At 25.2% G+C, this 27,537-nt stretch overlaps 1 protein-coding gene across 3 annotated transcripts; it reads left to right on the forward strand.

The window, feature by feature from the left end:
• Nucleotides 1-27,537, forward strand: LOC129971521 (HORMA domain-containing protein 1-like). 3 transcript variants are annotated; one of them, XM_056085371.1, is made up of 15 exons: nucleotides 1-567; nucleotides 5,232-5,252; nucleotides 6,474-6,500; nucleotides 6,596-6,657; nucleotides 7,403-7,557; nucleotides 9,126-9,240; nucleotides 12,426-12,525; nucleotides 13,223-13,283; nucleotides 14,260-14,321; nucleotides 14,408-14,584; nucleotides 18,073-18,221; nucleotides 20,066-20,180; nucleotides 20,381-20,479; nucleotides 22,673-22,747; nucleotides 27,353-27,537. In XM_056085371.1, the coding sequence occupies exons 5-15, from the start codon at nucleotides 7,467-7,469 to the stop codon at nucleotides 27,437-27,439; spliced, it is 1,131 nt and encodes a 376-aa protein (XP_055941346.1). In that variant the 5' UTR covers nucleotides 1-567; nucleotides 5,232-5,252; nucleotides 6,474-6,500; nucleotides 6,596-6,657; nucleotides 7,403-7,466; the 3' UTR covers nucleotides 27,440-27,537. The 3 variants fall into 3 exon arrangements, with proteins under 3 accessions (XP_055941346.1, XP_055941348.1, XP_055941347.1); XM_056085372.1 differs by lacking the exon at nucleotides 1-567 and adding an exon at nucleotides 4,267-4,462; XM_056085373.1 differs by lacking the exons at nucleotides 18,073-18,221; nucleotides 20,066-20,180 and having other exon boundaries at nucleotides 12-567.

The raw sequence follows: 27,537 nt of genomic DNA on the forward strand, positions 1-27,537 counted from the left end.
GCGATGAAATGCTTTACACTACACTCTACATGAACATCACCACAGTGTGATTAAAAATAACAGTTATTTAGATCAAATATTTAAAAATAACAATAGCAAATATATTTGTTATTCAAAAAAATCGTGGATTATCTGCCGTATTCACCAAACCAGTTGCTAAACAATAGATCTTTCAATCAATGAATGATCAATGACCGTTCATCAACCAATGATCATTGGTATGCACAAACGTTAGTTTTACAATCAAGCCAACAGGTGGCGCTGATGTAGCCAGCTTTCCCTGCGGTTTCGTCCTAGTAGTGGATTGTCACTAATATTAGTCATTGGCCCAAATATGTCACATGATTATCACTTGAAAGTTGGCGCCTTAAAATGTTATTATTATTATTATAGGCTTGCTATTTTTATCAATCAATCGTTCATTGATTCTATTCACAAGAAATCAAATTTCCATTTACAATGAATTAATTGCATTTATGTCTAGTGACTATCCCATAGAAATGCTTGTATGATATCAACTCGGCTTTTTTTGGGGAGATTGTTTCTCTGACTTAATTTATTTAGCAGGTAGGCTGTAAATTTTCGCAGTATTTTCATTTTTATATCAATATCAATAACTTCTTAAAGAAATTAAATTTTTATCTGACAATTTAATTTCTGAAAGAAGTTATTAATTAATTATGAAGAAAAAAGAAGTTATTTTATTTATTTAAAGTAATTTAAGTCCTTTGTTTATGAGAAAATCCTAATAAAAAGTTGCAACTGTAAAAAGTATAATTTAAAATGTCAAAACTGTGTATGAAAATGGGAGAATTTTTATGAAGACCAATATCAATTTAAGTAAAGCAAATAATTATATGTCAATTTAAATAATATTATTTAAATTTGAATGAATTTTACTGTGCTAGAGATGAGAGTTTAATAGTATCTCATACTAAAACGTTTGTAAAATTTAGAAATTTATTTGAATGAATAAACAGTTGTTAACTTGGAAATGTATAGTTTTGATAAATTTCAATAAGAGTGACATTAACTATAGTTATTTTAGAGTTGATATCTTTATATCATGATATAAAGATATCAACATAAAGTTACATGATTCATGAATAGTAAAAACCATATCTTTACAAAAATGCTGTACAAAGAAAAAATTAAGATTCATTTTTACTTTATGAAACTTAATTTTCCTAATACCAATATAAAAATTTCTATATAAGACCTTTTTTTTTTCATTTGTTTCCATGTTGAAGGTATTTGTTGTTTTGAATTGAATGAAATAAAAATGTAATCCAGTATAACTAAGCAATGAATTAGGAAATTAAACAGAAAATGATATATATTGTGATTGCTTGAAACAATTCTATAATAAATTTCTTTGTTCAATCTTTAGTATTTGAATGCAAAATAACATGCTTATTTTATATATATACTAGCCGCCTTTGGCGACCAGCCGGTTCGCCAATCTTAATGTTCGTTAAAATTTTAATAATTAAATATTTTATGCAATTTCTACTTTAATAGCTTCTTCATCAAAATATTTTAAAACTTCAAATTTTGATTATCATATAATTCATTCATAATATAAAGGCCTTCAGTCATAACGTAATATGTATCTCTCTCATTTTCTGTTAGCACCCGTAGAATTTATGCTTTAAATTAAAGTGGAAAGAATTTATCTTCAATTAATATAATAATATTTTTTACTGAAACAAAGCATTTTTTTATAATCTGATTACTGAAAATAGAGTCACTCAGAGTTTAAACTTTATGGGCACTAAAGAATATCTTTTTTAATTTATGTAATATCTCAAGAGTTGGTCAAAAAAATTTTCTTAGATTCATTATGAGCAGATCAATTAATTAACAATGTTTAAATTTAAATGCATCAAACACTAAGAAAATAAAACGAATCGTTTAAAATAAACGGTTGAAAACAGGTTTTAAAAAAACTACTTAAAAAACGATGTACTTAAAACTATAAGCATATACAAAAAATATATAACTAACAAAAACAATTTACTTACAAAAGCATGCAACTAACCCAAAAATAATTTAAATCATCCATTGATAACGTTGTCATGGCAACAATCGGAACAGAATGCGCATGCGTGAATTTTCTTCGCCGGTTACGTAACGCAAATACGTGATTTTTTCTACGCCAGTTGGGGTAACGCTATGCGGATTAGAAATTTTTAATTTCCTTTATTCTGTTTTATTTTATTTCAAAAGTACTTCAGAATGAATCTGAAAAATTGATTCATTAACAATGTTTAATTTTAAATGCATCAAACATTAAGAAAATAAACAGAACCGATTGAAATAATCCGCCGAAAAATTTTAACCCTAGCCTCATTACTGTTGGGAGAAAAAAAAACTGAAGCCTTTCTCGTTTGGCGCTGGGGATAATGGAAGATTTTTTTGGCGGAAAAGTTGGCGGTGGGGAAAATGGAAGATTTTTTTTGGCGGGAAAGTTAGTTTTTAATTAATAATTAAAAATTCGAAAAAAGAAACCCCAGGTGCACATTCCCAACCTCCAAGGTATACATGTACCAAATTTGGTAGCTGTATGTCAAACGGTCTGGCCTGTAGAGCGCCAACACACACACACACACACACACACATTGAGCTTTATTATAAGTATAGATAACATTAAACTTTCTGTAACATTACTGTCAACTTTAAAATTTTCTGTTTTATAGCATTATCAAAACAGTGATATTTCATATTAGTTCATTAACAAGATCTATGTTTTTCATGTATTCATAATAAATTTTACATCTTCCAAACTATTAAGTAAACTGATTCTATTGATTTTACCAACAACTTATTATAGAATATGTAGTAAATATTTAAGTTTAGAATATTTTGTGCACTTAACAATGGAATAGAAAACTGCATTTAAAATATTGAAGGAAATGGAAACTTTTTTTGTAAATTAAACCAACTTTTATGACAATAAATTATTTTGATGAAAACTATCTCAAAATTTGTCTCCTGTCAGTTTTCTAATATCATTTTCATTTATTTCTTTTAAATGAAGACATTTTATTTCATATGACTTTGCACAAATAAAACAATTATATTTCAAATCCTATTACTTTATGAATGTGTTTGAAATATTTATTTTCTGATTTGTAATTTAACTTACTGTTAATTAATATTATAGGGAATTTTTTGCAGTTGAGAACTTTTGCTTGTGCATTTGTATTTTGTAACTAAGCTCTATGGAAATTTATTACTTCCTTTTAAAAAAATAATATGTAATTAAAAAAATATTTACATAATATTTTATTCAAAGAACTTATACATCAATGCCAGAAAAATTATAATTAAAGGTAGCCGTGGAAACAGATAATACAGGAAAGTTTTTATAGTGCGAAAATCAATCCTGTAAACCCATCACCAGACAAATTCATTTATCACTTACAAAATAATGGAAATCCACAAAATTCGCTATTGATAAACTGAAAATCATACTGAAAGTAATATAAACATTTTAGAAATTTTATAACTGAAGTACTACAAAATAATACAGTACTAAAAAATGATATTTTAAAAAGTTTTGAATAAATAAATATGACTTCCTGTTTTGATTATATATAGTAATTGATGATTTGTTTTTATATAACAGCTTTATAACACAAATTCCATGTATACCAATTTTTAATGATGATATATAATTCTGAAATTTGTAATCATTTACTTATATAATTCAAAAATATCAAACTCTACATTCGTGATAAATAATAAAATTAATTTTAAATAAACTTAACAACAAAATTTTGTAGAATTAAACAAAACTTTCAAACATTTTTATGCATTAATCTTACTTTAAAAAAATGATACTCTAATTTACAATATCCAGATAATAAAATTCCTGATTTCTCTTCAAAGCAAGAATAGATTATCTTACATAAAATCAAAATATAGCAAATATAATTTTTATTTTCTTCAAAATAATATTCTAATAATTTTCTTATAATGACCAAAAACAATAAATTTCAGTTTAAATATACAAAAACAATGATAATAGATTCTTTATTAGTCTAAACATTACTGATTTCTCCATCTCAAAATCATCATCAGCAACTGTGTCCGAAAAACAGTTGATCAGAATGTGATCATCTATTGTCGGATGATCAAAAAATGGGGCGAAACAGGGGGAAATTAACAGCTGGTTTGGTTTGGAGAATACCGATTTGACCGCTGAGCAGCGTTTAATCATTAGCTGATGTTTAACTACGGTTGGTGAATATGTATCTACACGAATCAAACAGATATTCATGAATTTCCAGTTGTTCATAATTCAAATATAGCAATGACTTAATGTTTTTTTTTTATTTGTTACTTTCAAGAACTGCGAAGTATAATTTAGGATTTTACTTCAACTCAATGGCATACAGTTTAGGATAGTATTCTTAGTATTTTCGAAAAGTTTACATGAAATCATTTTTTCAAATTGGTAATTATTTTAAATTTCAGAAATTTTTTATCTAAGTCCTTTTTTTCAAAAAGTAATAATTTGTGTTACATATGTCATTTTCATTATTTAAAATATTTAAATCTTGACTAGATTTAAAGAAAAAATTTAACGAGAAAATATCGGGAAATTTAGTTTCAGGTAAGCGAATTGAACATGCACTATATGAAAAAATATCAGATCCGATTAAAGAAGCCTTATGTTTTGAGGGTTTAGAGGGCTTCAGAATATAAATTCCTTGTACTATTTTAATTCACTAATCAATTTCATGAATTACAATGGCTTCTGTATATCTAAGTGATTTGCAGTTATGAATGCTTTTCAATACCATTGTGAATTTAAGTATTAGTGAATATTTAAAGACTAAAACAGAGTTTATCAGTTTATTTAAAAATGATTATTGATTTATTTTTATCATAATTGTCTTGATGCACTGAAATAATAATAATAAAAAAATTCTTATTTATCTATACATTGCACAAACTTTATTTTGCATTATTTGGTTATTAATTTGTAAAATTTTGTCTGTTTGTCTAAGATGTTTATAATGATTAGCAAAGATTTCTCTGTTCATATCATATTTTATATATTTAAATACATTCTAACTGCTGACATTTTGTGATTTTGATTATTGTTGATATATAATGACTGTAATATATTATGTATTTTAATATGATTCCTGTTTTTATTGTATGACTTGTCCTTTTGTTTTAATTATTAATGGAATTTTTCATTTTCTTTTCTTTTGCAGCTTCAGCAGCTAAGCATTGGGGTAAGTAAAAAAAATAAATATATATGCATGATTATTAATTTGTTCTTGCATGTTTAAATGTATCATCAATTCCATGTAATTTTTTCTTCCAAATTAATAACTATAATCTTGATTATGATGTCAGACATCATTTTTTCCTATTTATGAATTTTCTCTGTTAGCTCTGCTATACTTAGCTCTTAGGAATTAAAATAATAGATTTATTATTTTTTAATGCATATAAATTAAAATTTAATATTTCTAACTTCACATTGTCTTAATTTTTAAATAACAGATGAATAATATTATTTTATAGTCATTGAAATATTATATTCTTTGGCTTTATTTTATAAATTAGCAGGGTTTTTTAAATATATTTGCAGCTGAATCTGAAGTTTACTTATAATTTTTTTTTAACCTTTGACTCATGAAGAAAGTCAAAATTTAGTAGTTATTGCTTGGATTAAGTGAGTAATGAGAGGGTTAAAATATGTGATAGTGAAAATTGCCACCATCTATTTGGGCACTTTTCTTGAATATTACTTGCATGAATCAAGATTGCTGATGAAAGTTTATTGTAAAACTTGCAATCAATGCAAATTGTTTGAATTTAGTAGCTGTAATTTTAAATTATGTTTGATTAAACAATACTTGTTTATTAACTGCATGTCAGTAGTGAATTTTTCACTGGACCATCTGTATGCCATTGATTAACACAATCAATAGACTAATAAATCATCTTCAACAAGAAACTGCTGATTGCTAGAAACATGACATCTTTAGAGATTTATGTTTGGCATATGATTAATACACTAATGCAATCACAAATTCCAAAGTAACTCAAATCACAAATTATACTATTAATGACTATTTATGACCTATTTATGCTATTTAAGTAGAGTCACCCTCTTTTAAGGGACGGGAACCTAATTATGATAATAAATGAGGAATGCAGCAAAAATTCTTAAAAATTATGTAACATGTAAATTATGAAAAAAAATTATGTAATGATGAGAATTTTGAATAATGTAGATACATAAAATAAAAAAGGAGAAGGAAATGAATTTATATCACAAAAAGTATTGGCGAAATCAATCAGAGGGAATTGCCATGCCTGCTAACAGGAGAGAAATAACAATCAGAACATACTGGAGAACATAAAACAAAAACCTCTACTTTACCTTTTTGCTTAGTATATATATATATATAATATAATATTGAAGAATATATTTTCCTTTCTAGATTTGTACAGACAGAGAAAACAGCAATGTAAGTAAAATGTTTTGTGGAAAAATTTTATTTTTTGAAAAGAAAATACTATATATTTACTGAGGCTTTAATAAATTATCTGTTCTATTTTACAGGAAGTAATTGAAGCTTACAATTTGGTGTTTAAGTATAAAGACGATGAATGCTCTGTAACATGGTGTGTCTTTATGTTAAGATATTTTTTTATGAGTTTTGTTTGAGAGTATTAAAAGATATAATAATGTGATAATGCTCAATAGAAGCAAAATATATTAATACCATTACAATGGAACATTCTAATCCAAAATTATCCTCTTTATATAGTATTATGCATTTTAGTTTATTTTTCTATTTTTTGGAACATATTTAAATTATTTACTTTGCAATTAAAATTACTGAAAATTTTAGCTATTAAAATGAATAAAAGGACACTTTCCCATTTGGAGGAGGGCATAAAAATGTAACAAGAAAAATCACCAAATGCTAGTAATAATTTATTAATTGTGGTAAACCTACTACATGTTTCATGAGTTTGAATGCTTATGATGCATGTGTGGAAAGACTAGTTTGTGCATCTTTAAATTTTAATTTATCAAAAAAAAAAAAATATTGCCAGTAGCCCTCAAAATGTAAAGTACACAATAATAATAATAATTGCAGTAATTTCATATTGAAACATAATCTTTTTATAGCTTTTGAAAGCATAAATGTCAATCTTTTTCCTAGTGGATTACTCTGCATCTTTTTTTTTAATGTAGATAATTGAATAAAATTTTAATAATAGGTTATTTTTTAATTTTGTAATATATACTTATCATTAATATAAAATTATAATATATTATCATTAATATAAAATTATAATAATTCAGTAACATAATTTACTATGTCAAGCAATTAATATATATTTTTTTATTTTTTTGTAGCAACAATAAAACAAAGTCTTTTTCACCTAAACTAAGTGATCCAACTGTGAAAGCAACTTTTCTGATGTTGAAAAATATTACAGCTGTTAGTGATATTTTGGAAAAATTACCTGAAAGTGTGTATTTGTCTTTGAAACTTCTATACTATGATGAAGGTGAGTTCATTTCTACGGATCTTTTATTACTGTTTTTTTCCCCCTGTTAAAACTCCTCAGCTCTTTTTTTTAAATGTTTGTATTCTGGTGAGAATTTAAAAGATTGTATATCTTTAATTTAACAACTGTAAAGTATATAATCTTCTCTTAACAAGATCAATAATACATGTGGATTTCATAATTTTTTAAAAACGGCCTGTGACCATTTATCATGCTATGGCCATTCCATATTTATGATATTCATTCCATATTTATTCCATGAAAATTGAGTTTAGTATTTATTTTAGGAGTATATCATGAGATACATCCTATGTAAAATTTTTGATGATAACTTAAAGAAAATAATAATTATTATAAATGAAATATGCATTTATGCACCTTTATAAATAGTTCAAAACAACTTCTCATGCACTTGATTATTTTTAACTATTACACTTTGATGCAAATAATTTTTGATTTGTTCTTAATTATTTTAGCTATATGAAAAATATATTATAGGGGTTCCTTGTAAAATTCTTGTTCATGAGTTTTTTTAAAAAAATTTGTATAAACATATATTTCTCAAATATAAAAATATGTAGCTTGATTACCATATGCTGTACTCTTTAAAATCGTGCTATTTCTTTTATTTTTTGGTATAATGATGAATGTTTTAACTAACTCATTAAGTTATTTTAATGAAAATGTGTATCTAATGAATAGATCTGTTCACATTTAATATTTTATAATATTTATATAATATTTTACACTATATTATCTTTATAATTTTCCATATATCCATTTATGCATATACACAGTATTACTCCACATTTATATTTCCTTCAATAAACAATCCCTTAAATAAATGCTTTCCTGCCATTTGTTGTTGTTGCTTGCCCATTTAAAAATTTATCTTTGAAATTTATTTTCTGTAATTTACACTTTCCTCTGATTTACACAACTATTCATTTGATCTCTTATCTTAATATATCACGAGATCAATAGTACATGCTGGCATGTATGAAAAAGAGATATAATGTATACATATGTATATATAGATAGATACCTTCATATTATTTTATCTTTTATCAATCCCACATATAAGAAATTATATTTCTAAAATATTAATTTTCTGTCATTATTGGCCTCCTATGTTAATGTGAAATGCAATAAATATTTGATTTGTAAATTTTTGTGGATTATTTCAACTTGAAAGCTTTTATTTATTCTTGTTTGCTTATTTCATGCTTATTTTTCATATGACTGATAACATTTCAGTAAGTACCCAGGCATTTTTTGGAGTTTTTTTTTTTCTCTTTTCCTTTAATCTTGCCTCTCTCTCTCTCTCTCTCTTTTTTTACTAACATTTCAAAAACTTTTAAGAAGTTGAGAAAGTACAAAAATAAATTTATAGTAATAAAATTTAGTATGAAATAAATATATTACCTGTTATCAGGTTTGAATATGATGACTTTACAGATACAAATTTAAAGGATTTTATTAAAAAATATTTACAAATTTTAATTACACTTTTCAAGAATAATTATATTCAGACAATTTTAGATATATTTTTATTATAACTTTTATAGTGACTCCTGAAGATTATGAACCACCTGGTTTTGAACCATCCTCAGAACCAAAATTCAGTTTTCCCCAGAAGACAATGAACATTTCCTTGGGCAAAATTGATACTGACAAACATGGGTAAAATTCCAATTTTACTAAGTACATGGATAATATATTTTAAAAAATATTGCCTTAGATGCATTTTCTGTTATTGGAAATAACAATCTCTATTATTATTAAAGGATTAAAACTAATAATGTATTTAATATAAAAAATGCAATATCAAATTAATTTTATGCCTTTCTTTATGTAGCCATTGGCCTTTGCTCTTAATGTTTCATTTACAATAATCAGTTTAATAATTCTTTATTTGAAAGCTCTTCTAATTGGCAAATTTTGAAAGTGTAGTGTGATCGAAATTAAACATGTGGTGTTTAAATCTCTTTCTAGAGCAACTGTGGCCAATTTCATGCACATGCTTTCCCAAATATGCATTTTTGATTTCTGGAAGAACAAAAAGTTTAATTCATATTTTGATCACTAGGAGAAGAAATGGCACTGGAGCAAGCAATTTATATATTTCTTAACATATCTAATAATAAATTATAATGCTTTCTATACAATTATGTGCAGATGGATTGATTATTAGCAATAGAAAAGTGTTTTTTTTTTGTAACACTACTTTATTAAACTTTTAATAGACATTAATACATAAAATTTATTCACATTAAATTAACTACAAAAATAGACAGTATGACTAAAAGAAGATTTGTGCAATAATTTTATTGTTATTACATGTAGAATGACATTATCATCACAGATATGATTTGATATGACTTTCTTCTAGAAATTGCATTCTATGTGCAATATATTCTATAGTAGAATTTAAGTCATTTGCTGGGTGTTATGTTACATGGTGCAGAATTCTGTCTTTAAAGATGGTGGTTCAAAACATTTCCTTTATAAATGTGGCTCTTTAAGTATCAACACAGTCAAAAGTCACAATGAGCTTGACTGAAGCAACTAAGGTGTTGAAAATAAATTTCTAATAACTTTCTCATCTGAAAAGTTTTCTCATAACAATGTGAACAATTGTAACATGAGAATTGTGATATATAAAAGAAAAAGAATGACCAAGTCCTAGAGTATCAATATATACTTAAGGCTAGTAATAGAGCATAATTTTGGCCTTGGAAAATATGCTTTATTCAAAGAAGTAAGGGCAAGCAACAAAAAAAGAAAGAGAAAGCCACACCGTGCAATCTCTCTTTTTGTGGAATAAAACATGTACATCTGTGGAACTATTTGTTGATAGGGATTTTTTTTTCAGAACAAATAGGGTTATCATATATATTTATAGCATCATTAAAGTGAAATGGATCTCATTATTCTCCAGTAGCTGCTAAAATCATTCATTATCCAAGCAATGAAAATCAAAGCAAATATTTTCCATATCTTATTTTCATCAGAAAGCAACTGTTGAGTTTGGGAACAGAATATTTCTTGTAACTTTCAATAATTGGTATTTTCAGTTCTTGTGATATTGCACCTGCACTACCATTGCCATGTATAGTCACTGCTTCTTGCCCCACTCTTGCAATTACAATTTCCTATAGTCAACTTAGTTTGTTACTTCATCCATGTTAATTGAGAATATTCTGGTTTTTTCAAAATGAAAAATAATTTTTTGAAGATTTGCAACTGTCAGATGGTCACTACATAAATCTTTTTCCTTCCAAAATGCTTTGAGTGGTGCAGTAGCATTCCTGTTTCATTGTTAAAACATCTTGGTAAGTAATGCATGATCTGATAAGTCAATATCATCATTAAGTCTTTGTTATTAAAGACTTCATTGCTCCTTATAAGGATAGAGGATTTAGTGCATATTAAGAAAGATTAAATTGCCTCACTGTTGCATTGTTTCTTCCCTTAATTACTAATGAACTCAATATATATATGTATGTATGTATGTATGAGGAAAAGCATGTGTATAAAATTTGGGTTAAATTAACCTAGTTCCTAGACTTCCAACAGAGAGGTCTCAATACTATTTAATTTTGCATCATTTCCTCCCGTAGCCATTGCATTTAATTTGGAATCAATCTGTATTTTAATTATAAATGCTTATTGAAAATATTTTTATTTACCTACTCATAAAGAAATATTTTTCTTTGAAAACAGTATGGTATCTTTTGCATTACAAATTATTAATTGTATGAAAATTGCTCCAAAACTGAGTTATTAAAAATATTTTGTAGTATTTTGTTGATACAGTTTTTAAATGATGAATGAAAAAAAATTAAATGTTAGAATAAAATGATTTAACAGAACTAGAAAACAACAATGACATTAAATAATTTAAATATGTTAGAAATTCATTGTTAATAAATTATAATTACAATTTAATAACTACAAAATGTAATGTTTCATTAATATTAATGTTAAAAAACAAATGAAAATAAATCATATGAAAAATAGCAGAGAATGTGTAAAGTTGCCTCTTAAGTATAAATTAAATAAGATTGAAAAAGGTAGTGACATGCTTTCAAGAAAATAAACTGTTTAATTAATTTGTCACATTATATTCATGTGGCTTTCCATATGTGTCTTTTATGCCATTAAACCCCTCTTATTTATTACAATCATCTTCACCAACAGGATTAAAACATTTAACTGATAAATATGAAAATGAATTCTTTTAATAAAAAGTAATTCTTTCGAACATTGAAATACAAAAAAAGAAATATAAATGTAACTAGTAATAACGAATAAAAATACTTTTATAGCTATAGTTTGTTTCACAAACAGTGAAAATAAGTTCATTCTTTTAAAGAATTTGTGATTATTAACTATACTTCATGGAATATTTCTGTTAAAAATTTAAGGAATATCTCATATTTAACTGCTTTAAAAAGAAAATTTTGAGTTTCATTATTCTTTAATAGGGATAGCTTGGTTAAATGTAATACCTCTTCCATAATCTGCAGAGATGCCTTGTCTAAATTGTTTTTTTTGTTTTTTTTGCTTAATTTTAATAATGATTTTGAAAAAATGAATATATTATATGTACATAAAAATGAATTAGAGCTAACTGTTTAATTAAAAAAGAAATTTTATTAATAACTTATAAATTGATCATATAATTATTATGAATATGCATCTTCTTTGTTTATATATTAAAAAGAAAAAAATCTTTTTGCTAATTATTATTGTGATATGTATTTTTAATAAAACAATATATCTACTATGATTCTTTAATGAATTAATGTTGTAAGATTTCAAAGCATTACATTTTTTTGCATCATAAAAATGTATATTTACAGGTATAAATTCCTTTTAAAAACAACTTTCAACAAGCATATATTAGCAAAAAATGATGCAGAAAATCCTCTCAAGCCAACAAATGATGACAAAATGGCTGATGTATGAATTGTTTAACTATTTGATGAGTTTCATTATAATTTTCAAATTATTTAATTGTATTTTTAGAAATAAATGAATACATAAGTAAATTTGACTTTTTTCCCCCTAAACAAATTATTTTAAAATTAATTTCATTACATGCATTTAACATTGTTTAATTTAAATCTTAAGATTAAAAATCAACTTGCATGATATGTTTTTAAAATAGTATATACATTTTTACATAGTGTATAACATATTTTGATACTTTAGTTTAAACACTAAGCAAAATTTGTGGTCAATTTTTGATGACATTTATTGTGATCTATATTTGTCATTAAATTAGGTGCTGAAATCTATTAGGAAAAAAAATTTTAAAAATTCAAAGCTGTACTCGATTTGATATTCTTATATATTTTCATATGAGGAGGTTGCTAGTCAAAAAACAAATTTACCTAATTGCCATGCAATAAAATATTTCAAACTGATATCAATAAAAGTCTTATAAAATTATTCAGAATTATTTCATTGACAAATTATTATTGATAGTTTTTAATTTTGCAATTTTGACATTTTGTTGCAATAAATTACAAATCGCTCTTAGTGAATCTCATCTTAAAATTCAAGAAATTATTTATTTAAGATATCATGATTAATTTTCTAGAATTATGTTATACAGTTAATTATGCTATTTTATGAATGCTGATTTCTTTTCTAGAACTCATTTATCATCACTGATGAGCAAACTGTTGTTAAACATTCAAGGTTACCCGAAAAAAGTAATTTTTTTCCCTTCATCTATTAACAATATATGTTACATTATGATTATTAATTCATTAACTAAATAAATAACAGTTTAATTTTATTTTCAAAATAAAGTGAAATATTTATTTAGAAGCTTCTTAGGCAGAAATTCATTTTTCAAGCATTTGCTATTATATTTAGATTTATTAATAAAATTAAACTTGTCATTTAAAATTAATACATTTTTTAAATTTTGCTTAGGCTTTATAAATTTTTTTACTTATTTTTTTCTATAAAATTGTTTAGCTTTCTTTTGAATGCGAAGTAATCTTATTTAGAAATTGTATTTCCATAATTTGTTTTGCATTTTATAACAAACATTTCCTATTGAATACCAATTTGTTGCAACTTTTATGTATTATTTTCAAATTAGTTTAAACAAAGCTATGTGCCACTGTAATTTTAGATTAGCATGTATTTTGTTATGAATTTGCTTAACACATTATGTGCACTTAATGGATAATTTTGAAATCCATTCTATTGCAAAATTGCAGATAAAAGGTTGTTGATAAATAAAAGATAATCTGAAACTAATCTATCTTGAAATCAGTTTAAGAAATATATCATTCTGCTCACTTTGCTTTCACAGAAAAATATCTTATTATATATTGTTTTATTAATTAATAGAATTTATCAAAAATGACTGGAGATAATTGAACAAAAACATATAGTAATTTTTATAAATATCTAATAATATGTATTGCAAATTTTATGTGTGTATGTATGGAAATATGTCAAAAAACTTAATGTAATGATGTAACAATAAACATTTCTTTAAAAAACTTAATTCAGAAAGTGAAACTCTTAAGAAAATGGATAAACTAATCGATTGTATATTGATAGATTTTAAGTCAATATTTCAGATATCAGATTTCAGTTATTTACTGTAAAAGTAAAATTTTTATTGAAATCCTTTTTCTAAAAATTGTTTTATTTATTATTATTTTATAGAAAAATTAGATGGAAAAACAAAGTCAACTACTTCATTGAAATGCCCTTGTAAATGCAAATTGGTAAGATTATATGATATTTAAAATTACCTTATAAGATTCAATTAACATTTTAAATTATTTATATTATTTTACTATTCTTATTGCAGGCCGAGGAAAATGATCTTATTTCTTGTACAAATTGTAAACAATTGCAGCACAAAACCTGTTATGGTATTTTAGATTCATTTGGGAATCAACCCAATTTTTACTGTGTTGACTGTTCCACTTATGGAGATTATCCTCTGACCGATTTAATATACATATATGTGGGAAAAGAATGTCAGGTACTTTTTTTTAAGGAATGAGAAACTTAAAAATAATTGTACTTCCTTAATCATTATTTTCCAAATTAATAAATACTATATTTATTAGTTTTAATAAAAACTCTCATTATTTATTTATACACTTTTACAATGCAATTATTCTTTGAATAAACATTTTTTAAAACTTAATCAAGGCATGAAGAATTATCTAAGTATTGAATTATTTTTATTGAATTCTTAATTTTAAATTATATGTGATACACATTTTTATGAAATGCATGATTGTTGTACCAAGAAAAAATATAATTTATTAATTATAAAGAAAAAGAACTTATTAGATTTTCTGAAGTAAAAGGAAATCTTTCTGATGTCTAAACAGGTATCAATATGAAGCTTAATTTTATGATAATATTTTAATCCATAATTGAAGGTATGGTATTCTCTTTTTCTGAAAGAAAATATTTACTTTGTAACTGTAATTATTAAAATCCCCTTTGTTTATTGAAAAATTTGAATTAAAATAATTTTAACAATGCTTTATTGTAAGGATATAATGGATTTAATATATATGATTACACATTAGGGATATAAAATTATTTTTTCTGAAATTTGTAGGATTTCTATAATTCCATTACTTTAATACATATTTTATATGAATAGCTGTTTTGAGTATTTCTACATTAAATCTATTCATACCAACTTTTAATATTATATTTTGCTTGTGTGGGGAAATTTTATTAATTTTGTCATTCTTAGAAGTAATTTTTGTCATTTATATATTTTTTTTATCTGCCAACATCTCTAGTATTCTATTAATCTGCTATAGTATTCTATTCTTTTGGATAAACTAAAAATTTTAGAGAACTTTCATTTCCAAATGTGATTTCTGATTTCAATCTTTTGATATCAAAATCAGTTTCTTATCACGCATTTTGTAAAATATTTATTGCATATTCTTGATTGCTTATATTTTCTTTGTTTATATTTGATAATGATTCAATGATAAAACAAAATCTTACACTTTCTTTGTCAGTTCCAATAGTGAAATGGAAATGGGGGGAATCATTTTTAGGGCTTTTTTTTTTGTATTCATATTTTATAAATTTTTATCTAAACTTTGTCTTTAAACTTTTTTCTTAAACTTTGTTACTATGCTCTAGCAAATCAAGTCATCCAATTCCCAAAACTATTTTAAGAACTCAAGTAGTGGCTGGTGTAAGCAAGTTAATTGAGCTATTGTGGAATAATTAAAATTTTAAATGTGTCCTTTTTGAATTTCTCTGATATAAGTGTAAACTATGTACACATTTTTAACAATACTATATCTTATCTTAAATTTCTTACTATAAAAAAGCTAGACCTGTAGAAATAATGTCGACTTTCTATTGAGTGGCCATGTATGATTGATTACTGAGATTAGTTTTACCACTCCTAATGATAAATTTTGTAATTTAAACATTTTATTTCTAAAAATATGATACAGAGAAAAAGTGCATCTTCATATATCAATAACTTGATATTTATACCTCTTGTTATCAGATCATTGGCTAAATTATGTCATAAATCAAGAAAAAAATGTTATATTGTAAGACATCAGCAATAGCAGGATATGATGAAGAGGGGGGGGGGTATCAATATGATGTTCTTGTTTTATTTAAGGTCACTAATTATAGTAATGTGTATTTGATGTACCCATATTCAGCAGTGAAATTAAGTACTTCAAATTAAGTTATTTGGCTTATGCAGAGTTTTCTTTTATTAAGAAATTATGTATATTCTATATTCTTGTTACTGACTTGTCTACTACTTCTCAGATCCATTGGTAGGACATTAATTTTGAATGGTATCACATGATCATATTACTGCAAATTGTTTTTTGTTTACTCCACCTAAAGGAATGACAAGCTTTTGATATGGCAGTTGGTTCTCGCTTCTTTTGTTACTGACATCTTTAAATTCTGAGATCCTTTGGTAGGGCATTGGAAATAATTTTGAATGATATCACATGGTCATATTACTGCAAATTAATTTTTTTTTGTTTACACCATCTAAGGGAAGGAGAAGCTTTTGATATGGTAGTTGGTTCTCACTTCTCTGGTGTGTAAAGTAATGATATGTGTTTCTATTTCTATGCAGATGATGGGACATATATCCTATGGGACAGGTAGTACTTTGGATTGTGATGGTCATTAGGACTTAATCGTAGTTCAATGCTAGTACATCTTAATTCATTTCACATAGTATGACAAAACAAGGATAGTGTAAATACACTTTTAATGTTACTGTAAATATCATTGATTTTATAACTGGCTTTCTATAGCTGAATGTAGTTTTACTTTTTAAGTAGTACATGTTATACTTTGTATTAAAAGTTGCATGAGTAATAATTGCTTTAGCATTATCTTTTTATAATTCAGTAAATGCAGAAAGGATATATATAATATATTTCATTCCAAATGTTTCTGTTGAATTAAATTGCTATCATTGCAGTAACTATATGATTCATTACTCAGTTTATTTAGAATTAATGAGCTTTCTTAGTCTGCTGCTTGTTCAACTCTCAATTGAATGTTTGTATTTACTAACAATGCTTTAAAATAATTCAAAATCAGAAGAAAAAAAAATGGATTTTATATGGTTATATAATGATGTGATGCAGATTTAGTTAAAATGTTTTCTGCTCTGTTCTATCTTGTTGGTAGGTAAAAGTTATAATATATATCCTACCATTGAAAATCTTGATATTAGAATGTCTTATATACTGTTTCAAAATTAGTTGCAGTATTATAATGTACTTATTGGAAACACTGTAGACATCTTTTGAAGCTTTATGACATTAATTCATCATAAATTTTGAATTTTTCTTTCTTTTTTTCTATAACACATATGAAAACTGTCAAAGATTGTCTGAGGAAGATTGTCTTTATCTGCAAAGATTATTTAATGTAATTCTAAGTTCTTATGTATATGTATTGGCTCCAAAAATTGCAAAAATTAGTTACACTACTGTCCTTGTTAAGTTGGAATATTTGAGATCATGGTATACAGATTTCCATTCTATATACTCTAGTTTGTTGTTTTTCTTTCTCAGAGAATTGGATAAATACCTTAGTCCAAGCCCCTTTTACAAATAAAAAAATCTGGGAGGTTATTAAATACATAATGTTAATAGAAGATTTATCAACAGAAATTTAACTGAATGAGTTTTTTTTTCTCTTTATTTTACTGTAAATTTTAGCTCAAGCTTGATTTTATTCAAACAGAACTTCAAAGATTAATTTACTTGTAATTCTGACATTTTCTGTAAACAGAATTTTTAGTCAAAAAAAAAAAAATTACAAAGTGGTATTTTTTTTTTTTTCAGTAAAGAAAAAGACATAAACCATTAAAAAATATTTAATGGTAGTTTAAAATTTATTAATCATAGTTTGATTGTTTTAAGATGTAAATAAAAGATCATACTATAATGCATATAAATATTTGATTAATAATTTAAAAATATTTTTTAGGAATTATGTCTAACTCGAAGAGCTATTTCTTTGTGTTTGAGCCAGCATTATTTTACAAAAGTAAATCTGGAGAAATTGTTTGGTTGCAATAAAACCATGACAAATGCCATTATTAAAAAACTTATTGCTCAAGATTTTATTGAACTGCAGTAAGTTTAATCTGACATTTGGAAATTTTCATAAAATGACACTTATAACTAATTTTTAATATGTTTGGTTTAGATATATCTCATAAAAATTTGATTGTTGCTTTGGCAATTTAAATTTATACATAGCCTTTTTTGTATAATCTTAAATTTAAACTTATTAATCTTTTTCTTGTTACATTATTTAGCTCTCCATACATTTGCTGTGTAAGCTATTTAATATTTTCAACTTTTTATTTTCTTAGTTTTTAAAAAAACTGTTTCATAATTTTCTTTCTTTTTTTTAATGATTTGTTTTAAATTTCTCTTTATAATTAAGTACAAATTAGAATAAAGCTTTTCTTTTTAAACTTCCTAGAATTTGTCATGTAATTAATCAACTTTGAATTAGTTAAATGCAAGGGATTTGGGCTATAAAACTATTAAAAAGAAACTGATTTGCAGATGCATGCTTTATACCTTATTTTTCTTTATTTTAAATATTTTCTAATGAAATCAGAATGTTTAATTTTTTTCCCCTTTTCTTATCTTTAATTTATAGCTGACTAAAAGAGCGTTGATGGCATTATAGTTAATGCTTTTACATTTTACAAATCAAAACTATATAACAATTCTAAATAATAAACCTTATGTTTTTAAAAATAAAATATTTATCGCCATTTATTTTTTAAGTATTATTTTACTTTTTATATATGAGCACATTTTTAAAAATCTGATTTAAAAAAATTAATGGCTGCATTTTTTTTGTTGAAATTTTTATTTATGTTTTAAGGTTTTTTGTATTAACATGATATAATGAAAATTGCACTATTGGAAAAATATCTTAAGAAGAAGAATAGAATTTTAAATAAGCATAATTTTCTAGACTAATGTAGTAAAAAATTGATATGTAGATTGATTTTTAATGATAATTTTAAAAAAATTCATTATAAGAACTGTCTGTGTTATTTCAAAAATTTCAATATCTTAGAAATAGAAGATCATTATTATGATCATATTATTTGAGAAATCTTATGTTTCAATTTATTTTCTAATTTAAGAATGAGGATAGAATGTGTTGAAAAAACATTATTGCTTTTCTTCAAATTACAGTTATAGTCTAAGTACATGATTTTTGGCTATAGAATTTCAATAGAGTAATAATTTAATTGGAACTTTCTATGCCCACTCTTAATTGATAAATTTTAAATTAAAATTTGTTTTATTATTATTATTATTATTTGCATTTAAAAAATGAGCTAGCATTAAATATGCTATTGTAAATACTGTTTCGTATTTAGCAATTAGATCTGATTGATATAAATTCAGAGTAAAAAAATAACAAACCCATTATGAAACAATTTATAATTATGCACCTTATTTTTTTGTGATGAAGGTAAATACAAAAACCATTTAATTTCCATAATAAATAATGTATTATCATTCACTTATAATAAATAAGAAATTTAAATGTATTTTATTAATTATAAAGAAGTAATTTAAATATCTTTTATTAATTATAAATAAGAAATTTAAATGTATTTAGAAATGCAAATTTTCAAAATTCGCAGTTCTTGATATGGACGTTATAAAATTTACTTATATGCAAAATTTAAATATTTTGTTCTCTGGTTGTAACACTTTTGATTTTTTTTTTTTAATATAATTTGGCTTTTGTCTATAACAGATTTATTTCACCAAAAATCAATGCACTTAAAATTAAGTTCTTATTTGTGCAAAAGGAAATTTTAATTTATTATAAATCAACTAATCTCTTTTTAATTAATAATTTCCAATTCTAATTATTAAGCTTGAAAAATTTGCAAAATCATCATTTTAATAGCTGAACTTTTCCACTGATTTTATAGGATAAATACTGGCAAATATATTTTGAACAAATCAAATATAGACTTTGCCCTGCAAAAATATTTTCCATCAACTGAAAATAAAGAAAATGAAGAATTAATGCATGAAGATTCAGAAGTAATATTTTAAAAATTAATATATTTTGTGCAGTTTGCTTTCTTTTATTAAATTTTTGTAAAAGGTGTATTCTTGTTAATTTTACAATGAATATTTTTAGTGCATTATCTTCATTTTGAAAATGTGCAAATTATTTGAAAGGGTTTTTTTTTTTCTTATTTTATGTTAATATATACAATTAATTTTCAAATATTTTTTAGTTAGAGACAAACTCCATATTACCTCCAACCAGTCATCTTATTTCTCAGCAAGGAATGCTGAGCAAGTCTGTGGATGTAATTGAAAATTCTATAAGAAAAGTAAGAAATGCATATATTTTGAAAAATTCTTTAAAGGACCCATTCAAATTTAAAACATTACAAAAATTGTTAAATTTTTTGTTCTGATATATATACTATTATTGATCATGCATCTAAAATTTTATTTTGCTTAAAAACTACATATTTTTGGAAAGTATTCTGTTACAGAAGATGATTTTATTCAATACTAGCCGCCTTTCGCGACTAGCCGGTTCGCCAATCTTAATGCTCGTTAAAATTTTAATAATTAAATATTTTATGTAACTCTTATTATAATAGTTTCTTCATCAAAATATTTTAAAGCTTCAAATTTTGATAGTCATATAATTCATTCATAATATTATAAAGGTATTCAGCCATAACGTAATATGTATCTCTCTAATTTTCTGTTAGCTCCCGTAGAATTTATGCTTTAAATTAAAGTGGAAATGGTTAAATTGCAATTAATATAAGAACATTTTTTACTGAAACGAAGCATTTTTTTTTTTTTTTTTTTTTTTTTTTTTAAATATGGGTACTGAAAACAGAGTCGCTGAGTATTTCAACCTTATGGGCACTAAAGAATATCTTTCTTAATTTATGTAATATCTCAAGAAGTTTTCTACAAAATTTTCTCAGATTCATCATGAACAGATCAATTAATTACCAATGTTTAATTTTAAATGCATGAAACTCTAAGAAAATAAACAGAATCGTTTGAAATAATCGGTCGGAAACATGTTAAGCCTTCAAAATCAACAATCAGAGCACAATGCGCATGCGTGAATTTTCAACGTCAGCAAATGCGTGAATTTTCTATGGCAGTTGGGGTAAAGCTACGCAGACTAGAAATTTTTAATTTCCTTTATTCTGTTTTATTTTAATTCAAAAGTACTTCAGAATGAATCTGAAAGATCGATTCATTAACAATGTTTAATTTTAAATGCATCAAACATTAAGAAAATAAACAGAATCGTTTGAAATAATCGGCCGAAAAATCTTAAGCCTAGCCTCATTAGCGTGGTGGAAAAAACTTAAGCCTACTCATTTGGCGGTGGGGAAAATGAAAAGATTTTTTTGGCGGAAAAGTTAGTTTTTAATTAATAATTAAAATGCTAATTAAAAATTCAAAAAAAGGACCCCAGGTGCACATTCCCGACGTCCAAGGTATACATGTCCTAAATTTGGTAGCTGTAGGTGAAATGGTCTGGCCTGTAGAGCGCTAACACACACACACACACATTGAGTTTTATTATAAGTATAGATTCCAGTGGTCTTTTATTCATGAAACTGAAACATGCTATATTAAGTTATTAGCTGTAAAGTGGTTAAAGGACATTTTTAAGATGAACACTGCAACTAGAAAAAAAGAAATATAATCTCTTAAAAGTTATTTTTTTTTATGATTATTTTTTTCACTGCATGATGCTTTGTATTTAAATTGAATAATTTAAGTTTATTTTTTACAATTGCAGTTAAGTACATTGTTTAAATTTCTTTTGTAATATATTATGGAATGAGAATAATTTATTTTAGTCCACCCAAAAAAATTATTTAAAAAATATTTTCTCACGCTCCTTGCAATTTAGAGAAAAAAATTTAATTACAACTAGTATTTTTATTTGAATTCTTTTATTATTTTTTTTCTCTTGTGTTGAAGTAGGCAGCACACATTTTTTTTCAATGATTTCAGCAATTTAATCAATGCTCTTTTAAAATTAATAAGAGGTCATTTTTATGATATTAACTCATTGCAGACAGTTTGCATATTTACTTGTGTAAGCTTGAAAAAAACAGACTATAAGCACTAATTATCTCAGGATTTACCTGCAATATTTCATATATTTAAAATATTATTATGGATTGTAAACAAAAATTTAAATATTATTATTAATGAGTTTGCAGGTAATTTTTCAATAATCAACAGTATGTTAATGAAAAGTTCTATGTAACTCATCTCTTATTTTTCATTGGATTCTTACATAATATCTGTAATTATTGCTCACATCTTGCTTAACAGTTTATTCATAATTTGGTCTTACAATATGGTGTTTTATTTATAGAAAATGGGAAATGAAGATTGTTCATTATGCTGGACTTTAAAATCTGAAAAAATGCTAATCTTGATCAAAATGTATTTTTCATTTCGCAAACTTCTCTGTTTTATTCTTCAACCTAAGAAATATTTAATTCCTGTGTGTGTGTGTGTTTTAGGTGAAAAAATTGAATCTTCGTGATATATCACCTGCAAAAAGTTCTGCATCTCGAAAAAGAAAAGTATCTAGTGAGGTAATAGATTTAATTATAAATTTTAGTAAGTCTATGTTATTTTTATTCTTTGAACTTCTAAAAAATGGATGAAACAGGGGAATCAGTTATAAATAATTTTCTGTATTTCATTTTTGATGTAAAAGTATAAGACAATTTTTTGCTTTTTTACTACGGATATGTTTTAATATTCATGATATTTTTTCAATAATGGTTTGTTGAATTCATAATATTGGTATATAATTTATTTCCAATGAATGATATTCTAAAGAGTAGTATATTGATAAAAATCGGATTTCTGCTAAATAAATTATATTTTAAATGCTCCCATCTTAAAATTATCCTGAAGCAATACCAATTCAAAGATATTGTAGAATGTGGGCATGTTTTAAAGATAGTTCTTTAATGTTTCAAGTGAATTTGTTGAAAAATTTCATTGTGTTTAGGGAGGAATAGGATACTTTTTATTAATTCCATTAATTTACGCCAATAAACGAGTGCCTCAAGGAAATGTCATGTGATGATTGCAGATATACCTGTGAGGGTCCATTAAAATAATGGTCATAGAAAAATGAAACTTTTTTGTTCGTAATGTGTCAAATATTTTACTAGATGGAAATGGTTGACTATGTTTACACTTTTTAGCTTTTTCAGTATGTATAGGCGAATCTCTAAAGAAAAAAAAAATTAGCATTGCCTTAAAATGGAATGGAATTTCTATATTTTGAGAATTCAAAGTTCAAACGAAAATATTCCTATGCCCAATTAATTCCATCAATTAGTAGAATTTAATTAATTAATTTCATCATTTAAATCTATATTTTGTTTATTCTTTTCTAAATCTTTGTGTACATTTACATCATTGTAATGTATTGCTAGTATCACAAACTGAAATAAATGATTTTTTTATTGGATGGATCTTTTTTTTTTGGTGAATCTTACTTATTCTTCTTTATTCTGTTCGCTTGTTTCTTGATTTCCTTTTTCTTTCTTCAGGAATATCATTGCGAATCTTTGACCTTCCTTTTCTATCAATGTTTAATTTTCGGAATTTTGTTTTTGAGTAAGATTGAATATCTATAGAACCCAAAGATAAAGTCTATCTATCAAGTTAAGGATATGTATTGAAAAAAATGACACATATTAGAGCCATCATTAATTCAATTGAAAGAAGATAAGTTACTTGATAATATAACTTAAAACTGCCCACATTTATGCCAGCAGGTACATGTTGATCAGTAATTAGAGATATTAAAAAATCTTCATCCATAAAAGCCTCACTCATAAATAGTTGAATATAATTTTTCTTAAATCATAAAAGAATGTATAACTGAAAGACATGGATATTTTTCCATGTCATGTCTGCTTTGTGTTATATGCTTATTACCTTTCCTAAACTGTTTATAGGCCAATTATGCCTGTCTTTTGGCAAAAGAAGAAAAAAAAATGACACTACCTCCAGAGCCGTGTTACTATAATAAGATCAAAATATCAGCTGAACAATACCATTTTTCTCATATATTGCTTCAATAACAAATATTGGAATTTCTTTTGTGCATTTAATATTATTTATTATTCATTGCATTGCTTGGGAATAATTCAATCACTTCCACCACATTTAATCGTTCTGTTTTAGAAAAATCTTATTTTCAATAAAATTTACAAAGAGTAAACACAGTTATCAACTCTCCTATGTTAAGTAGAGTAATCAATCCAAGTAATATTTTCCTTTTGCAGCTACTACTTTTGAAAATTTTGGGATAATAATCATCCCAGCTTTCAGAGTAATTTTGTAATGCTTATAAACATTTTTCAACTTTCCAAAAATGTATGTTGATATTAATGCTTTGTAACTTGCTGTCCTCCATGTACTTGTTGCTTCAGATAATTTTAGAAAAAGAGCCGAATGATGATACCTAAAGCTACAGTAGATCGTTTTCGCTTTTAAAGCATTTGCAAATTCCTAGTGTCAGCAAAAGAACTTGTTGTATGGTTAAACCATAGTTCTTAGAATTTTCAGGAAGTATGTAGTTTCATAGGATCTTTTCTTTATCTGTTGAAAAGTCTTTTACCATAATTATAGATCATATCTTACAGATTTTCTTGATTCACACAAAATTAAAATTTTATCTCATTCTTTTCAATATCTGACTTGGAAATATGCATTACCAATCTTATCTGATGCTTTTCTTGATAATCTGTGTAGACTGTGATATGCATTTATTTATAGAAGTTATTCTGTATTGCTTGATTTTCTTCCAGTTGCCTGGTATTTCCTGCAAAAGAGAAAAATGGAGCATTGTGGCAAACTATGTTTTACAGTATCATTTTACTACAAGAACAAAAATTCTCAATTGGAATTCTGTTACACTTTTTGCAAATCAATGATTTTTAACAACAAAACAACTGATAGAAATCATTTATAACATCTAATATAAACTATTAATAATTAACTTTGATGCATAATACTTGAATAAAGAAAAACTAATCGCACTGCTGTAAAATCATAGAACGTGTTGAAATGGAAATTGTAAGATTAAAAATTTTGCTTAACAGAATAATTATTTTGATGATGATATTATAGGATAGAAATGTAACATGTCTCATTTCTCCTTGAAGCATAACATTCTATTCTTTTTTACACAATGTATCATCAAAAATAACTGTTAACGTTCTAAATTTAGTTTAGTCATAGAAATTATATAATTGTTAAATGTTTTATAGAGCTAATTAGTAGTAATGGATGAAATTGAAAATTTATTGTGGAAATATAAATAGTTACATACATTTGATGTGGTAAAATAGCTTTTTTAAATTTATATGAAGTATACAATGAGAATATATTGTAATTGTTAAAAAATTTGAACTCGTGATTTTGATGAATCTCCATGTTTCAGACTCCTATGTGCAGTTACCTCTGCCCTTTCAATTTCAAAAAACACATTTTTTGAATTATGTCTCTTTGTCTGTGAACATGGTAACTCAAAAACATTTTTAACTAGATGAATGAAATTTAGATATGGTTTTAAAAACTGCATTTGAAATGCCAAATTTTAAAATTTATTCAGAGTATGTCTGGCTAGTTGTCCAAATGCATGTGAACATGATACCTACAAAATGAAAAAAAAAAAAAAATTAGGTGGATAAAATTGGGTGCACAAGTTTAGCATTTAAATATGTAGATCTTGTAGCCAGATTGTATTTTCGTATGCATGTTAACGGAATAACTTGAAGAACATAATATCTTAAATGTATGAAATATGATATGTGAAAATTGTAGTTGTGAGTCCAATTTTGGTTTTTCAGCCAGTTGAGAAAAAAAAACTCATAAAATAAATGGCTTAAATGAAATTTGGTGTGTGATCTTGGACTGCAATTGTAGTTCTGCATCAGATTTTGATTTCAATCGTTTAAAAAAAGTGTTTAAAATACAAATTCAGTTTCTGGGTACTTCTGTATTAATAACATCCATTGATTATTTGCTCCCAAAAAAAATCTCCAAAGATCCCTAGGTAAATTCAGTAAAAATTCTAGAATCATTCTAAAGATCGGCATTTCATACCCACTATTCGTCAGTGCCATGCCAAGTTCTTGGGGCATAAATAGGTCCCTTTTCTTATGCAGGGGGATAACATCTTTATTGGGGTAAATAAAGAGTGTAAGAATATTTTGGAGAGGCTTTTCTTGAGGTAATCTTACTTAATTTAATCAAAGCCTGGAATTAAAACTATTCATAGCAATAAGTATGATTCTCGACTCTTGTAGCTGTTGGATGAATTGGAAATTAAAAATGTATCTTTTAGGTATATCCCTTCTCTCTATATTTTTTTGGTTCAAGATAGTTAGTTTGTTTTGAGTTGCCGACATAACTATAGTTTTAAAAGTTTAAATCATGGAGCTCAGTTTAAAAATAAAATCTGATATGGGAAGATATAAAATGTGCAATTTGACACATTTTATAAGAGACCAAAAAATCTGTTTTAGCTCTTACTGTATTTTCCAAGTTAGAAATGTTTATTTTGTTCCCATGGGCTGACCTTGATATGTCCTCCAGCACATATATTGCAATATTTATGTTATTATCAACACTTACATAGGGCTGGCGATCTGGGTGATGTAATGGAGTCGATCCCCTTCAAATTTGGAGACCCGAAACTATTACATGTAAAAATATGCAACCCATAAATTACATGTAAAAATATGCAGGATTTATCCGTATTCTATATGAGGGCCATTTTTACCTTAAATTTATTATCGTCTTGATCTGATCTTAATATTAATGAATACTGCATCAAATTGTATTATAGTATTTTCGACTCATTCACTTGGGTTCAAATGAAATTTGGTCTTTTAATGTATTCGAAACTCTAATGGTTTCAAATGTTCTCTAATCTTATTATGTTTTATTTTTTTTTCTTTGGTGAATTTATCAATTATACATCAATAAATGGATGTTTTCAGGGTTAACTTCCTTTTGCCTGAAATTATTGGTGTATTTTTTGTGTGTAGATTGAAATTTAACGAACTTTTAATTAGTTCTACATATTTTATATTCATAACTGTCTTAAGAAATAAGATAATAATCTGTAAATAATAATAATTTTTAAATTTCTTTTCTCTTTATAGACTGTAAATCTTGATGACTCAGAGGAACTCTTCCAAAGCCAAAAAAGACTGAGAGTAAGGAAAGCCACGAAGCAATATAAATCCTAAGATATTCAAGAAAATTAAAATAATTTTTTCAAGAAACTCAAATTTTGAATGACTTTTCTTGTGATAAGTTATCAAATAAAAGAAATGCTTTCTGCTGA

The sequence above is a fragment of the Argiope bruennichi genome, chromosome 6, assembly GCF_947563725.1.
Source record: "Argiope bruennichi chromosome 6, qqArgBrue1.1, whole genome shotgun sequence".
In the NCBI taxonomy this organism is placed as follows: domain Eukaryota; kingdom Metazoa; phylum Arthropoda; class Arachnida; order Araneae; family Araneidae; genus Argiope; species Argiope bruennichi.